Source organism: Jaculus jaculus, chromosome 3, assembly GCF_020740685.1.
Source record: "Jaculus jaculus isolate mJacJac1 chromosome 3, mJacJac1.mat.Y.cur, whole genome shotgun sequence".
Taxonomy (NCBI): Eukaryota; Metazoa; Chordata; class Mammalia; order Rodentia; family Dipodidae; genus Jaculus; species Jaculus jaculus.
The window spans coordinates 61,067,393-61,085,722 of record NC_059104.1 but is presented as its reverse complement, the minus strand read 5'-3'; the positions used below and the strand labels follow the sequence as shown (position 1 = coordinate 61,085,722).

At 41.5% G+C, this 18,330-nt stretch overlaps 1 protein-coding gene across 2 annotated transcripts in view; it reads left to right on the top strand.

Moving 5' to 3' along the window:
- The first annotated feature begins 6,292 nt into the window (after positions 1–6,292).
- Vwa8 (von Willebrand factor A domain containing 8) overlaps positions 6,293–18,330 on the top strand; it is a 463,242-nt gene continuing 451,204 nt past the window's right edge. For both annotated transcript variants that reach the window (XM_004650767.3, XR_006636125.1), the window contains exon 1: positions 6,293–6,455. In XM_004650767.3, the coding sequence (XP_004650824.2) occupies positions 6,293–6,455 (163 nt within the window). The remainder of the gene's footprint in view (positions 6,456–18,330) is intronic.

The following is an 18,330-nucleotide window of genomic DNA, read 5'->3' as shown; positions in this document are numbered from 1 at the left end:
GCATATGTTCTTTCTTTCTTTCTTTCTTTCTTTCTTTCTTTCTTTCTTTCTTTCTTTATTTGAGAGTGACAGACACAGAGAGAAAGACAGATAGAGGGAGAGAGAGAGAATGGGCACGCCAGGGCCTCCAGCCATTGCAAACGAACTCCAGACGTGTGCACCCCCTTGTGCATCTGGCTAACGTGGGACCTGGGGGACCGAGCCTCGAACCGGGGTCCTTAGGCTTCACAGGCAAGCACTTAACCGCCAAGCCATCTCTCCAGCCCTTTAACATGCATATGGGGTCGAAACTGCTGTCAAATTCTTTATTTATTTATTTATTTATTTATTTATTTGAGAGCGACAGACACAGAGAGAAAGGAAGATAGAGGGAAAGAGAGAGAGAATGGGCGTGCCAGGGCTTCCAGCCTCTGCAAACGAACTCCAGACGCTTGCCTGTGAAGCCTAAGGACCCCAGTTCGAGGTTCGGTTCCCCAGGTCCCACGTCAGCCAGATGCACAAGGGGGCACATGCGTCTGGAGTTCGTTTGCAGAGGCTGGAAGCCCTGGCGCGCCCATTCTCTCTCTCCCTCTATCTGTCTTTCTCTCTGTGTCTGTTGTTCTCAAGTAAATAAATAAATAAATAATTTTAAAAAAATTCAGATAATTTCTAGTGAATACTTCTGAATTTCAGTACTTTTTATGCATAGGTATATGTATACGTGTATGTATATGTATGTGCATGTGTGTGTAGTGTATGTGCATTACATGTGTGTGTACATGCACTTGTATGCACTTGCATGTGGAAGTCAGAGGACAACCTGAGGTGTCACTTTCTAGGACACAATTTGTCTCACTCTAGCCCAAGGTTACCTGGAATTCACTCTGTAGTCCCAGGTTGGCCTTGGAATCATAGCAATCCTCCTGTCTCTGCCTCCCTAGTGCTGGGATTAAAGGCATGTCCTGTCCTGTTCAGTTTTTTTGAGACATGGTCTCTCACTACCTGGAGCTCACCATTAAAACTAGACTGCTGGTCAGCAAGACCCAAGTATCTTCCTGTCTCCACCTGCCCAGCGATAGGATTGCAGATGTGTGCCGCCATGTCCAGTATTTTCACATGGGTACTGGGGTTGACCTCGGGTCTTCATGCTTGCCTCATAGTAAATCCAAGCACTTTCCCAGCTGAACCACCCCCAACCCAGTACTTTAGTATTATAAGTAATGCTGCAGAAAACATCCTCACCTCAAATAGTTGATATCATCTTATTTCCTCAAGCTAGAGCCAGAAATATTTCTAGGCCTCTGATATACATTGCCATATTATATCCAAAAATAACTGCATCCCTTCCTCTATCCATGGTCAGCAGCATATAAGATGATCCTCTTCTTTCTAAAATTTTATATATTTAGTTCCATGCATGTGCCTGTTTGTATGGGGGTGTTGGGTGTGTATGCCAAGAACTTTTGCCACTGCAAACAAATGCCAGATGTTTGCACCACTTTTTTTTTTTTCTTCCAGCTTATCTGGGTGGCTTGGACCTATAGGCTTTATAAACAATTGCATTTAACATTTAATTGCTGAACCATCTTTCCAATCTCAAGATGATCCTCCTACTGTGCTCTCATCTTTGTTATTGAAGCACTTTATTTATTTTTTGCTATTGCCTGTCTGCTGTGTACCAGTAATGTTTTTCATCTTAGTTGGGCACTACAATTTGTGCTGTCAGGCATTTTCTAAGAGGTGAGTGCTAGGGAGGGGATCATAATTATACTTAGGTAAATTAGACCTATGCTCTTTTCCCTAGGCCAACATGTCATAAAGGGTATCTCTGGGGGGCAGTAGTTCTCAGCAGGCATAGTGGTTCCTTACAGAGCCAAGTTCAGGAATTTGTGGGTATTCATTCCTGGCATTTAATGGTCAGGGACCAGTAATGCTAAAAGACATGCAGTGTACAAGTGGTCTCTTACCACAATCTTTTCTGCACCTAACTTCAGTGTTTTCCTGCTCATTCATGTAAGTGATGTAACTACCTGCATGTAATTATCTGGGTCTAGGACTTGACATGTTTGCTAGTCTTACCATATAGCTTCCTATTTACTCCTCTGACTGCTAGGATTTCAAGCTTGTGCCACCACCCCCTATTGATGGATAATCTTCTTTGTCAATTTGAGTGGATTGAGAACATGACTAGAAGGTTAGTAAAGTATACCTCTGGGTGTAACTGTGATAGGTTTCTTTCTAGAGATGCTTAGGTTATGAAAGCTCTGAACTGATGAATGGATTATTCCTTTGATGGATTCACAATATGATATGATGTTTGAAAAATAGAAGGTAGGGCCTAATTGCAGGAAATATGTCACTGGGGTGGGGGAGTGTCCTTAAGGACTATATCTTGTCCTTTCTGTGTTATACCACCCTGTGTATGATTATTGGATCTGATGTATTGTGAAATTCTATGTCTTACCACATTCTGATGGACTTATTCCTCTGAGATGATGACCTAAAAAAATCCTTTTTTAAAAAATGTTGGGTATTTTGTTACAATGAGGGGGAAAGTAACTAATACACTCAGGCTAGCCCTTAATTTTCAACCTTCTTGCCTCTGCCTTCTGAGTTCTAGGAATATAGGCATATGTCACAATGCTTAGCTTTTAAATTTCATTTAAGTATTTATGAGTATAAATATTAAACATAAATACTATTTTTTTGCACTGTTCTAATATACACTGAATTCTGTGATAAAATTATTACACATTGAGACTGTGCTCCTCCAGTAATCCTTAGCTATCAGCCATAGAATCTAACATATTGTGATATTTCTTTTCTTTTTCACGGTAGGGTCTCACTCTAGCCCAAGCTGACCTGGAACTTACTCTGTAGTCCCAGGCTGGCCTTGAGCTCACAGTAATCTTCTTACTTTTTTGTCTCTCAAGTGCTGGAATTAAAGGTGCGTGCCACCAAAACACCTGGCTATTTTTGCAAACTCAGATACCACTGAGTTTGTAAAATGATCTTAAGAAGTAGTGTCAATTTTGAGCATGGAGAACTATTTTGGGTCAATTTTGATCAATTTTCTTCCTTACCTAACAATAAGGAGAAGGAATCTATTGTTTATTGAGAATCTGATGGTACTGGACAGCTAGCTGGAATAGCTATGATCACTAGTTCTCTGAGCTAGATGTCTTTTTTTTTTTTTAAAGACTTTTTATTGACAATTGTAGTTCATATATACAGTGCCCCCTTGGTGATACAGTGGTGAGCATAACTGCCTTCCATATATACAATGTAACCTGATCATAATACCACCCCCTACTCATCTTTGTCCCTATTCCTTAACCCCCCTTCATTCACTGAGCCCCTTCTTAGTTTCACGTAGTCCCTTTTCTGTTTGGATGTTATCTCTGTCTCTCTCTTTTCTTTTTTTTTTTTTTTTGCCCTCATATTATGCCTGTTGAGCTAGATATCTTTATTCCCATTTTATTTATGAGGAAAGTAAGGCATTAACTAGATTAACCTCCTGAGTTATCCTTCTTTCTCCACTCATTCTTTTCCACTCATATTTTAAGCTTAAATGCTTTTGTTTCGAAATCATATTTTCTTAAAGTGACATCCCTCTTCTTTTCTGGTTATTGATATATGAAAAATCAGGTTTTCTTTGAATAATAGCCTTAAACTAGCTCTGGATCTTCTTTCTCCTCTGATTTTCACTTACTTTTAGCCGCTTGATAATTAATCTTTTTCAGTGGTGTTTGGATCTAAAATTCTTTTATCACCATTAAGGCTGCTAGCATTTCACATTATGTACACATAAATAAGTTATTTATCCTCACTAATCCTAGGTTTTCCCATTTATAAGTGTAAGACAATGAGAGGAGTTTATAGTAATATGTTGGGCTGATAACTGGTTAAATTTGTGTGGCTCTCTATGTGGAAAGATGCTTTCATTTCTGCTGTGAGTTTCTTCCCAGTTAACTAACATGATATTTCCTCTTCTTGCATTTTTAAACAACATGTTTTGGTTTCAGTATGTGTTTTGGATTTTTAGTATGTAGTGTATCTTTTGGTTTTTGTATATTTTGGCATGTTTACAAGGTCAAATTCTTCAATTCAATACAACTGAAGAGACAAGTTGTTCAACTGATCTACTCATGCATATCTTGGAAGAACCATTTCAAACATCATAATCTCTGTGAAAGCCTCACTGGCCATTCCTAGGTGCAGCACTGTACCTTCCAGTACCTGAACTTCAAGCTCCCACATATTGCTTCATTGTGTAATTTTTTGTATGTTTCTGTTTTAAAATATTTAATTAATTTATTTATTTGAGAGAAAGAGAGAGAGAGAGAGAGAGGGAGAGGCAGATAGAAAGAAAGAGAGAAGGGGTATGCCAGGGCCTTTAGCCACTGCAAATGAACTCCAGACATATGCACCCCCTTGTGCATCTGGCTTACATGGGTCCTGGGGAATTGAACTAGGGTCCTTAGGCTTTGCAGGCAAATGCCTTAACTGCTAAGGCATTTCATCAGCCCTGTATCTCGGTTTTATACTTGATGTGAGCCCACTGTTTCATAGTACCTAGCCCAGGAACTGTTTATACAGTACTTGCTCCAGTATTGAATGAATGAATACTCTAGCCTGGTTCATTCTCATTGTCCTAACTCCAACAGCTTTTATTGCTTATATCAGTCACTTTCCTAAATTCCATTAGATTTTTCTTTCATTCTTTCAGGTATGTACTGAGCTCTGGCGAGATTTGATGGAGATACCTTGACCATGTCTTTTTTTTTTTTTTTTTTTAACTCTTCCAGTCTCAGTGTCTTCATCTGTAAGATCTGGGTAACAGTACCTCAATTGTATAAAATGAGATTGTTTATTAAAGCACTTAGCACAATCCCTGGCTTTTTGCAAGTTTATATCTTACATTGATGTCAGTTCCCCTAGCTGTCTCCTAGAATTGTTGTGAAAGGTAAATGAGACCATACCTGTGAAACCAGGTTTTATATCATGCAAAATTTTCTATCTTTATTTTCACTTTCTAATAAGTCAGCCTTTATCCCTCAAGTCCAAGTTCTGAAGCCTAGCTTCTCTTTTACAGCCTCTTCTTTTAATTTGTTTATGGGGGGGGGGGCAAATAGATTGTGTGTGTGGGAAGAACAGGTGCACCAGGGCTTCCAGCCATTGTAAACGAACTTCAGACCTTGTCATGATGTCACCTTGTGCATCAAGCTTACATGGGTACTGGGGAATCAAACCTGGGTCCTTAGGCTTCGCAGGCAAGTGCCTAACCACTAAGCCATTTCTCCAGACCTACAGCCTCTTCTTGATTGCTTTTTTTTTTAGCACCTAGCTTAGAGTTATGCCCTTTGGAGGGAGGTGCTCAAATATGCATTCATGCACCACTTGTGCATCCAGCTTTATGTGGGAATTGAACCCCAGTGGTTAGGTTTGCAGGCAAGCACCTTAACCAATGAGCCATCTCTAGTCCCTAACATGTGGATTTAAAAATAAGAGTGGCTCTACACTTGGCAAGGCCATCCGCTGAGAGTGAAATCGGCATTATCCAATTTCATTGTCGTTTGAACGTTTTGCCCTGGTCAATTCACTCTTGACATTTTGAGGATGCAATGGAATTAAATTAGGCTTAGTTTGCCTCATGGTAGACTAGCTTCTCCATTTGGAACTGATGAAAGGGAAGCAGCTGTCCTCACCACCGTACGTTTTGCTCACTACAGACATACATTATGTTTACATAACTCTTGCATTGCAGTATGACTAGAACATGGCTGATTTGGATCCTTCAGCGTTTTACTTATACCATAAAAATTTCCACTTTGAGTTTCGAAAGCGGTAATAAAACAGGAACACTGGTGAAGCAGGCTTTCAGGCTGTGTGGAAACACTGGTAAGGTCACAATGATGGATGTAGGTGAAAGGTCCCATCATCATGCCTGGTTTCTCAATCCCGCAAGGGACAGAGGCAGAACTGGAGCAGCCTGTACGCAGAGCGGCGGCCATTCACCACGAAATGAAAGGTGCGAGTATTCGAAGCGCTCACCGTCCATTCACAGTACCGCCGCGGGCACTTGCCTAGCTGCTGGGAGTCTGCGGGGTGACGGCGTCCGCCCGCACGCTTGGCGGGTCCGGGCTCTGCGGGCGGGCGCTCGGGGGGCGGACCCAGGCCGCCGGGCGGCCGCGGCAGCCGGGGGAGGGAGTTTCCGGCGGACTCTCCGCGGCGCCGCTTCCGGTCTCCCTCGCCGCGCCGGCTCACGCTGCTCCCCCAGGACGCCGCTCTCTCCGGCGACCCCACCGGCCCCATGCAGTCCCGCCTCCTGCTCCTCGGAGCCCCGGGCGGCCGCTCCGGCGCGGCCTCGCGGCGAGTGCGGCTGCTCCTGCGGCAGGTGGTGAGGGGCCGGCCGGGCGGGGACGCGCAGCAGCCGGAGGTCAGACTGCTGCACGCCGGGGCGGGGGCGGACTCAGGTAACCGCGCACCCCGCCGTCCTCCCCTGCCTCCCTCCCCGCCGCCTGTCTGCGCGCCGAGCCGGGAGGCCGACGTCCTAGCCCCGAGCTCGCCGCTAGCTGCTGTGTGGGGTCGGGCAAAGCGCTTGCACTCTCTGGGCTCCAGTGTAACCCGAGGGTCTGGATGGACTAAGGGTCCTGAGGACTTGGGATAGTGTTTTCTTCCTTCTCCACCAGCGCTTTCTCGCCAGGAATTCTCAGACTGGACTACACCCGGGGAAACGCAGCAGCCCTCAGGGTTATTGAGTCCCGTGCTTGACCTTGCTCAGATCTCCGAAAGGCCTGGAAACCGGACAGTGCCTTGTTCCATCCAGGGCTGCTGACAGCATGGATGTACGCACATTGTCTCCAAAGAACCCAGAGCTGATGGTGTTCTGACTGCATCCACGAGCTTAAACAAGTTTAACGGGAGACACAAAGTTTAAAGCACCCCTAGAACTGAAAGTGAAGTTTAGTTAAAACCCTTGACAGCATTTGGAGTGACCGAGAATCGGAAAGTGACTTGCTGGGGATCGCACAGCTAGAGATTACATTAGAATCAAAACAAAATGTCTCAGTTTGGAACTTTCCCCTCTACCTGCACAACATTTCAGAGTCCTTTTTGTCGTGTGTTGGGGTTTGAGTGTTTGGGATGGGTTAGGGAGGAGCACTAGATTGTTGCTGCTTTTGAATGATGTGTTGCTAGCAAGGTTTTGTCAATGTCATTTTTGCTTACTATAGTGAAGGTTTTCACTATGAATGATTCATTATTTCTCATGACTCTCATCCAATGACTATCTTCTCAAGAAATGAGAATGAATTTACCATTTATTCATTCATTCTTCATTTGATCAGTGAACAAATGTTCTCCTTGAAAAATTGCAATGCAGAATTTTGACTTTCCTCTGTGTGACCTCTGTAGCCACTTTTCCTCCATGTGCTAAAATACAGAAAACAACTTAAAAGAAAGAAAGATTTATTTTAGCTCGTGGTTTCAAAGGTTTCAGGCCATTGCCTCTGGCTTCATTGTTATGGACCTGTGTTAAGGCAGAAATTCATGGTGGCAGGTGGGTTTGGCAGAACGAAGCTGCTCACTTCATGGTGTCCAGGAAGCAAACAGAGAGAAAGGCTAGGGATAAGACATATCCTTCAAGGATACAACCATGCTCTACATAGCTTGCCTAGCCAGGTCTCACATCCTTGTTTCTACCACTTCCCCATAATCAGGTTATGAAACCCTCAAAGATTTGATCTATTGATAGGTCAAAGCCCTACTAATTTTATCATCTCTCAATGATTGGATTTGTCACTTGGGGACCAAGCTTTCAACATATGAGACTTTAGGAGGGTACTTCATATCCAAACTCTCACACATTCTAGAAGGCAGTGGTCAAGGTTAGAAGCTTAGATTTTGGAGCTGAGCAGTTTTGGTTGGAATTCACTTTTGTACTAACTGTGAAGACTTCTGGGTAGGTTACTTAACTTTATCCCAGTTTTCTTCACTGTAAGGATAAGAAGAGTATTTTCTGGAACTGTTGTTAAGAGAAGGCAATTAGTATAACCCATGGAACATATTCAATAAAATTAGCATCTTTTCTTCATAGTTATGCTTTCTGTTATGTGAGAGTTATTCTGCTTACATGGATTTAGAAGAAATAAAAACAGTTTCTTTGTAGGTTTAGAACTATCTGGATAGGCAGATGGAACATTTAATTGACAAGACCTTTTTAAAAAGTGAATGTTGTTGCCTGTAGTTTAATAATACATGTTGTCTGTACAAACAGCAGAAACACATGTGAGGGATTGAGAGATGGCTCAGTGGTTAAAGGCACTTGCTTGCTAAGCTTGCTGGCCTGGGTTCAGTGCTCCAGCACCCATGTAAAGCTGGATACAAGAGTGCCCCATGGGCTGGAGAAATTGCCCTGGCTAGCGGGGAGTTGAACAAGGACTCGAGGAGAAGCTAACCTGGATGGGAAAAGGCAAACATACACAAGAAGGAAACCATGCTAGGTGTTTGTCAAGGCCTGGAGAGTTTATTTTTTCCACATAGGTTTATATAGGGTTGTAGGGGAAAGGGGATGTGGTCAGGGCAAGGAGTTGTAGGGGGAAGGGGATGTAGTTAGGGCAAAGATCGCAGAGTTACTGGTTAAACCGCAATGCCTTTGTTTCTTCCATCAGCTACCAGCAGGGTGGGGGAGTGTTTAGTCAGGTGTACGATCCCATTATTTCTGGTAGTTGAGTATTAGGTGAGGAAGTAGAAACTTAACTTGCTATATGGCGGTTTCTGGTAACATGGCCAAGGTTTGGTTCATAGCTCCCAACAGAAATAGCTTAGAGGTTAAAGCATTTGCCTGAGAAGGACCCAGGTTCGATTCTCCAGGACCCATGTAAACCAGATGCACCAGGTGGCACATGCATCTGGAGTTTGTTTATGGTGGCTGAAGGCCCTGATGTGCCTATTCTCTCTCTCTCTAGCTCTTAAAAAAAAAAAAAAGAGTGGCCCATGTGTTTGGAGTTTGCAGTGGTAATAGACTTTAGTGTGTGTGCTCAACACATGTACAAATAAATAAAGAGAAAGTAGAAACACACTTGAGTGTGGGTTTTAAAAGTATATTATATAGGCAGTAGTGGTTAGTTGTAAATGCCCTCAGTCTTTGTCTTATGTTCACCAAATCAGTATGGGCATTGTTTCAAGTGTCAGTCATGGACACATGGAGGCATACTACCTGCAGTCAAGTGTTGATGCTCACAGGTCAGATCACAGGTGAATTATAATAACCTAAGTTCTTGCTATATAAAACACTGGTATGATGAGTGTGGATAAATGGAGCTGTGCATTCACCAGAGATCTGGGCTCAAGTCAGAGCAGTTATGGGTCAGGTAAATAAAAGGCAAGCTCTGAGCTACCGTTACACAAGGATAAGGCCTTCAAGGTCGAGCAGCCCATTTCGATCCAGAGGTTAAACATAGACAAGTATATATCACAAAAAGTGGTCAACTATAGTGGATTCGTGTTTGTGCTGGAAAGAGGCCCTCAGCTGCATTTGTATGTGTGGCAAGACTCCCTATGTCCTCTGGTTGAACTGACATTTTTCTGAACAGTTTGAAAGATAAGCAAAAAAGTACATAAGTAACAGATTCACATTATTTATGTTTTTGTACTTCTGGATTATATGACTTTCTTAACTGTCCATTCCTTTGGTGCTTGTCAACACTTTGCACCTAATTAGTATTCAGTGCTTACTAGGTTAAAGTTCATGTAGAGAATGACTGATAGGCTGCAATGCTTTATTGGTTTTCAAAATAGGACCTTTATTAAGCTTTGATGAATGTAATGTTCAGGAGGGACTAAGACTATGCAAACCACTATGAGGCAAAGATGAAAGTTTTTATTTAGGAAAAACATGAGCTGTCAGGACTGACACTCAAGAGCAGAACACAGCCAACCTGAGATTATAGATAATGGCTTTATAGGGCTTCTTCTGTTGGGGGAAGGTAAGGAAGCGAAAAGAACTCCTTTCTTCTTTACATTAGCCATTTTAAGTAGCTAGGGTGTAGGACCAGAACAGTGAGCAGGGAGCAGGAAACCATGACTTGGGGCATTGTTAGGCAAGGAAGGGATAATGGCTGGGCTGTTTCTTGAGCAATGTGGATGACCTACTTCCTTATGTCTCTGTTGCCTTCCTGCTGTCCTTAGTGACTCCATTTTGAGAGCCTGTCCCTACCTAACAATAAGAAGGAAGAGAGGTCATGTATGTTAAAAAGTAAAAATGGAACAAAACCAGCCCCTCAGCCTTTTCAAAGTCTACTGGTTTTTCCTTTTCTATTAGACTGTATGTTATCTATGCTTTGTTAATCCTTTATTTCTTTACACTTAATTCATTTTATAAGTAAAGAGGTAATAAAGAGGTTATTTGCTGCACAAGTTTCAGTACAGATATTTGTGGCATTTTCACATGCGTGTTGGTTCAGTAGAGCTCTGATGTCATAAAATGATAAACTTAGAAGCATAATTATATAAATCCACCATGACATTTAGTGCTTTCTGTTACCACTATTTTTTATGACATTTGTGTATGAAGTAAATCTGTTTATGGAAACATTCCAAATTTTAAAAAAACTTTTATTTTTATTTACTTATTAGAGACAAAGGGAGGGAGGGAGAGAGAGAGAGAGAGAGACAGAGAATGGAAGTGCCAGGGCCTCTAGCCATTGCAGACTAACTCCAGACACATGTGCCACCTTGTGCATCTGGCTTATGTGGGACCTGAAAATTGAACCTGGGTCCGTAAGCTTCACAGGCAAGTGCCTTAAAACCGCTAAGTCATCTCTCTAACCCCTAAAATATTTTTGCAAAGACAATCTATATTATGTGTAGCAAACTGAAAAAAATACAGACAAACCCCTAAAAATATAATCTCACCAAATCCATAATTTCCAATTTTTTGGCTATCCTACCAAATAACATCTATTCAACCATGCAGATAAATTCAATTATGCATATAAATGTAATATTTGTACAAAAATTCATATTTAGTTTCGAAAATAGGATAATATACTGTGTAATTTATTATCACATGTATTTTTGGGAACATATTAATATAATAGCATCCTAAACATTTTTCTTTTTAAAGCTTAAAATATATATGTGTACACACCCACCCACACACACTAGGATCTCTTGCCACTGCAAATGAACTTTTGAGCATTTGCCACTTTGTGTCTGGCTTTACATGGGTACTGTAAACTCAGGCTGGCATGCTTTGCAAGCAAGCACTTTTAACCACTGAACCATCTCCTCAGCCCCTAAAATCATTTAAACTATATATTAAGTTCTGACATTTGCCCATATAATTTGTTTTGCTTGTATTTTGTGGGTGTTTAATGTATATGCAGCACCCCATGTGCTAACCTGCAGCAGGGTGTGCTCACCTGGGTGGCCAGAGCAGAACACTGGAGATCTGTCCTCTCTGTCATTCTCTGCTGATCCTTATTTGGATACTTAGGGTGCCTATTTTGAAATATACAAAACAATGACATAAATACCTATCTGTGTACATTTAAAAATATTTTATTTATTATTTATTTCTTAACTTGAGAGAGAGATTGAGAGAAAGAGGCACATAGAGAGAGAGGGAATGGCTACACCAGGGCCTCTAGTCACTGCAAATGAACTCCAGACACATGTACTACCTTGTACATCTGGCTTACATGAGTACTGGGGAATTGAACCTGGCTCCTTAGGCTTTGCAAGCAAGTGCCTTAACTACTAAGCCATCTCATCAGCCCTGTGTACATTTTTGTGTGATTTAAACATTGTATCATTGGGCTTAAATAGAAATATTTAGACTTTGGGGAGGGAAAATTCGTGACTTTGGCTTCAACTGAAAAAAAAATTGAGAAATGTTATGGTATAGTCTTATCTCTGTATTTACTAGGTATTGAGCCTTTTGGAATATATTAACTATTTTGATCCTGCAACAAGGTCTTCTTGACTCTGAGAATCTCCTGACCTTGTCCACCAAGTAAATTAACAATAAGATCCCAGAATAGTTGTCATTTTATACATCATTAGGAAGATCATATCAAGAGCTCCTAGATGAAGATGGAATTTGGTAATACATTTATTTTTTTCTCTAAGTTTTGTATATTAAAAAAGTGATATGGGCTAGTGATTTGGCTTAGTGTTCGAGTGCATGTCTAGCATATGCAAAGCCCTACATTCGGTCTTCAATTTAAAATATAAAAAGGGCAAAGCGATGTCACTAAGCCACTGGTTCTTGTCCTGAGATGATTCCACCCACTCTGGGACATTTAACAGTGTTTGGAAATGTGCCAGGAGAGAGGGGTGCTGCTGGCATCAGTGGGTAGAGGCCTGTGGTACTGCTAAACATTCCACAATGCAAGGAAGAACATCTCAAAGCAAGGATATATCCAGCCCCAAATGTCAGCCATTCACTGTTGAGAAACTCTAGAACTGAACCAACTTGTTGTAACTGCTCTTAAAATCTTCAGACACATCAATTTTAATAGAGTTTAATTGAATTAGGAATGATTGCCAAGTTGGGCAGCTCTTGAGCCAGAAGAGGTTCAGAGAGATCTGCTGAGCAGTGTGGGCAAGCAGCATTTACAGACCACAGAAATTAGGTACTGAAATAGCTTGATGATTATAGCTCAGTGATTGCCTTATTTGAATGTGGTCTGATCTTTTGGTAGCCTCTGATTGACTGTAGCTCTGCTACTGTAACTAGTTGACACTCACTTGTTACAAAAAGCATACTAGGTTGGTTTTCATCATGTTAGGGATCAAAGGTATCCTCAGGCCAAGTTTACTTGAACATGACAAGTCATTATATTTTGAGCACATTTCCTAGAGCTGCATGCCAAATGTCGTAACAGTATATTCATTAACAGAATACATAGTCTGTGATCAGAAGGGATTAAGAGCAGTTCAGAAAAAGAGCCCATAGAGGTGCATGGAGTATATACAGAGCAGTTTTGAGATTGGTGGAGTTCTTGAAATATCTGGGGGGAATATACAAATTTCCCAGAAGTTAGCAAACAATGAAACTATCAGCTGTACCAGTGCTTTAAAGAATTAATAGAAGATATCAATACAAAATAAAACTGCCAAAGCTGTCCATTGCAAACTTTCTTATTGATTAAACATTGAGAAATAGAAGGTTTCTGGTTCTGCCCATGCTAATAGGCCATGAAGGAAAGCATATGATTGCAGGGGATATCATTAGTGAAAGTTTGTAAGGATTCAGGGTTCAAGTGTTCTATATTCCCCCCCACCCTGTGTATGTGTTTGTATGAATGTAGGTACACATGTATATATGTGCTTGGAGGCCAGAAGTTGATGCTGAATGTTTTCCTCAATCATTCCCTGCCTTATTATTGGGGCAGTGTCCCTCACTGAACCCAGAGCTCATTTATTGGGCTAGTCTAGCTAGCCAGCTTGCCTCAGGGATCCATATCTGGGTATCTGAACTCAGGTCCCCATGCTGGCATGACAGGTCTTTACTGACTGAGGCATCACGGAGCCCTGACCTGAGCAGTGGCTTGATTTTTGAGCATGCTCATGGGCAGTGTTCAGAAGATACAGAAAATCATTAACTAGAGCTTAAAAACAAATTCTGGCTGTTAATTCTGGCTGTCAGGCTTTGCAAGCAAGTATCCTTAAAGTAAGCATTTGTTTGTTTATTTCTCAAAGATTTACTAAATACCTAGGGAGAAGTATACCATGTGGAGCCCAAAAGCCCATGTGGTCCATGTGTAGCTCATGAGCCATGTGATCAGATACAGATTTTAGAAAAAAATGTGAGGGGAGTTTTTTTTTTTTTTTTTTGGTTTTTCAAGGTAGGGTCTCACTGTGGTCCAGGCTGATCTGGAATTAATTATATAGTCCCAGGGTGGCTTTGAACTCTCAGTGATCCTCCAACCTCTGCCTCCCGAGTGCTGGGATTAAATGTGTGCACTACCATGCCAGGCCGTGAGGGGGAATTTTAATAATAAAGTGCGTTTTCAAGAAGGATTGAAAATTGAAGATAGTAATAGAAGAGAAAAAGGTGTCTCTTCTCACTCTGGCATGGCTGCCCCCACGGGAAGGAGTTCTTGTCTGACGATCAAAAAACACTACTGCCAGCTTCTGAGAGGAAAAACATGGGCCTTCTCACTGTGGATCCTGGGGGGATGTAGCACCTGTGTCATCCCACCTTGGCAGACCTATACCACGTGTCCCAGCCAATCTGCCTTGGGTTTAGAGGAGAAATCCACCCATACCTGGGCAGGGTGTGCACTTGAGAGGGATCTTATTGGGTGGGATAAATAAACACTAAATTCCAGGATTGGTACGGGTGGGGCAAGCTGAGATAGGTGTGGTTTCCTAAGGCCCCTCCCTTTAAGGGCCTTCATCATCCTGCCTGATTAATCTAACTGCCTGTTCTGGCACCCCCCACACTTAAGCTTTGCAGGCAGATGCCTTAACTGCTGAGCCATTTCTTCAATCCTAAGTGGGACTTTTATGAAAAGCAATATAGCATGATCTCAAGAATTGAGAAGCTGAAAATTAGCTTATCTCTAAGTGTGTGCACAGCTAGTTGTTGAAGCTTCCTGTGGTTGTTCGCTACCTTTCCCTTTGTCTCCTTTGATTAGACTCAGTTTTTCCCACTATGCAGAATGCTGTTTCGGACACAAGCCAGCCTATACTGCAGTAGCTTTAAAGGAAATCTTTGCTTTTAATAAAAATATTAAGATTCCTAGACAGTTTTATTTGCATTGATTTGAATAATTGAAGGCTGCTTGCTTCTAAGCATGAGCTTATATGTCTCTTTAGTTGATATGCTGGAGCAGTGCAGTAGTATCAGTGGGGAGGGGCCTGCTCTGAAAGGGCACATGAAAGTAGACAACCTGCAGGGTCAGTTTCTATTCAGATCCACATGGAAGTGGAGGTCTGAAAACCAATTTTGGAAGACTGTCCTGCTCTATGAGTGTTCATATTCCATTACTCAAGGGACACTGTTTTACAGAAAGCACAACCAAATAATTGTTATACAGCCTGAGAAATGAATCATGAAAGTATAAATTGGGGCTAAAGAGATGGCTCAGTGGTTAAGGTGCTTTCCTGAAAAGCTGAGAACCCTGGATAGGTTCCCAAGTACCCACATAAAGCAAGATGCACAAGATGCATGTGCCTTGAGTTTGTAGCTGCCGAAGATGCTGGCACGCCCATTCTCTCTGTCTGCCTCTTTCTGTCTTTTTCTCTCAAATAAATGAAAGTTTAAAAAAAAGTATGAATTGGATTCTATGCTTACCGAAACAGATAATTTCTTGAGGGAGGGAGATATTGTGCCAGAGGAAAAGATGGGGAAGATTCAGTAGTTATATGAAATGAAAGTGGTATGAGGAAGATGTAGAAGCTATTTAGACTGAAGAAATAGGTGAAGACAAGCCGGGCGTGGTGGCGCACGCCTTTAATCCCAGCACTCGGGAGGCAGAGGTAGGAGGATTGCCATGAGTTCAAGGCCACCCTGAGATGACAGAGTTAATTCCAGGTCAGCCGGGACCAGAGTGAGACCCTACCTCGAAAAACCAAAAAAAAAAAAAAAAAAAAGAAATAGGTGAAGACATGGAGCTGGTTGGAGGTGGCTGGGCACACAGGGAACAGAATTCCATTTTCTCATGCTGAAGTTAAGATGACTAGAATATTCAAGCGAAGTGTGTGGTAGACCACTGAGGTATGCAATTCAGGAGTCAGTTCTGAGCCAAAATAGGAACGTAAGAGTTGTATAGAAGTCAGTCTTGGTATAGATTAGATGACACATGGGATTCTAGCACTATAGCAGAAGATGGCCAAGGACATTCATTTTAAGGCAGGAATAGTAAATGCCTGGTCCATCTGCATGTCCTCTCCTTTGTCTATAACAGACATGGCTGATTGATCACTATCCTATTTCTTTATGATCCCAGTTTTCATTGTGGTTTCTTTCTCTCTATTTTTTAAAAGAGTCTTGTTTGATCTGTAAATGTTTAGGCATTTTTTTTTTTTTTTTTTTTAGTGATTTCTAATTTAATTGCATTGTGATCAGGAAGCATACTTTATGATTTTACTTGTTTGAAATTTATTGAGGCTCGCCTTATGGTCCAGCCCATGATATATTTTGGTCAATATTCCGTATATATTTTAAAATCTGTATTATGCTTTTATTTGGTATATTCCAACAGTGTCACATGGGTTAAGTAGGCATGAGTAATTTCAGATCTTCTGTGTTCTTACCTTCAGATTTCATTGTGGCCAAAAGACCAAGAAGTAGTCTCTTAAGCTTCTATCTTTTATCACCCAGCTTCTTCCACAAGTGGTAGAGAACAGTTTCTTAAATTATCCAGGTATGGTTGTGGCTCTGTCTGCTTCTCCTTTTAATTATGCTCTTTCTACTTGTTATCCAGCTCCCTCCTGGCTTTGTCACCCCATAGTTCCGTGTGCTTTCTCCCTTGGCATCTTCATGCCCTGAGGTGGCGATGACTTTGTGTTATTGCTAGGGCCAGGACGAGCTTGTTGTTTTTTTTCTAAACTCTGCCTTTGTCTTCATATGGATCCATGAGTATCTAACAAAGGGCAGTGAGCCAGCACCCAGGAGATGGAGTATGAAGCCACTCTGAGCTAAGTGGCCAGACTCTGTCTGATTTTATGTTTAATGAGGTCCTACTTTTTTAGATATTAGAAAGAGGGAGGGAGGGAGGAAGGGAGAGAGGGAGAGGGAGAAAGAAAGAAAGAAAAGAGAGAGAGAAAATGGATATGTCAAGGTCTCCAGCCATTGCAAACAAAATCCAGATGCATGTGCCACCTTGTGCATGTGGCTTACATGGGTTCTGTGGAATCAAACCTGGGTCCTTTGACTTTGGAGGCAAGTGCCTTGTAGCAGACAGCTTTAGGTTTTGCTGAGGTGAACTTCCAGACCAAGCACAGTTACGGAGGAAGGGATTTATTGAAGTTGACACATCTAGGGAAAGTTCCATAATGGCAGAAGAAGCTGGCCTGCTTTTTTCACAGGACCAAGGCGGGGTGGGGGGGCGGGGGAGAGAGAGAGAGAGAGAGAGAGAGAGAGAGAGGGAGAAAGAGAAAGAGAGAGAGAGAGAGAGAGAAAGAAAGAAAGAAATGCACAAGCCAAAAAGTCAAAAGCCACAAAGGACAGCACACTTCGGGAACTCCAGGAGCATACTTTGTCTATTTTTAGATTGAAATCTCAAACCCACCACTACACCTTAAGATCTGCCCAGTGAAAATGCCTCCAGCTAGATGGCTTCACATGCAAACTACAAAGTACTAAAACACTGAATACATTGGGGGCCATCTATTCAAAGTACCACATGCCTTAACTGCTAAACCATCTCTGCATCCCATGTCCTACTTTCTAGTTCATTGATGACATCATCTACCTCCATATTTAGATTGTAAAAGGAACAAAGGGTTATCTTGAGGCTCTTTAATGAAGGCATTAATTTCATTTGTGAGGGCTCTATTCTTATGACTTAACCATTTTGCAAAGACCCTACCTCCTAATACCTTGGAGGTTAGGATTTCAACATAGGAATTTTATTGTGACATAGATATTGAAGCCATACCAAGGAATACTAAAGGGACACACTCTTGTATGTGCCTCCTAGGATACATAAATAGATAGGGTATAATGAGTATTAGAAATCCCCCCCAAAGTGGTTGCACTGACTTATACTTCCATCAGTGGTATATTGGACTAGTGTTTCTTACCCTATTCAGTGTTACTGAATTTGGAAGATGTAACATCTGAGAAGTTTTAAAGATGTAACATCTGAGAAAGGGCTTCGTGCTTTCTATCTCTGAAGAATGATGCTGGAATTTTTATTGGTATTGCATAAGTCTGTTTATTGCTTTTGGTAGAATGACCATTTTCACAATATTAATTGTACCTAACCAGGAGCATGGGGGTTCTTTCTATCTTCTCAAGTCTTCCTCAATTCCTGAGTGTTTTTATGTTTTCATTATATAGGTCTTTGATGTCCTCTTTTAGTGTTAGTCCAAGGTATTTTTTTTTTTTCTTTTTGCTATTGAAAATGGAACAGCCTAGACAATTTCTTTCTGTGTATATTTCTTGTCTGCATATAGATAGGGTAATGATTTTTGTGTGTTGATTTTGTATCCTTCCACTTTGCTGAAAGAATTAATCAACTTTAGAATCTTAGAGATAGAGACTTTCCAGACACTTATGTAAAGGATCATATCATCTGCAAATAGGGCTAATTTGACTTCTTCCTTTCCAATTTGTATTCCCTTTATTTCTTTCCCCTGTCTTATTGCTTGGACTAGTACCTATAGTAC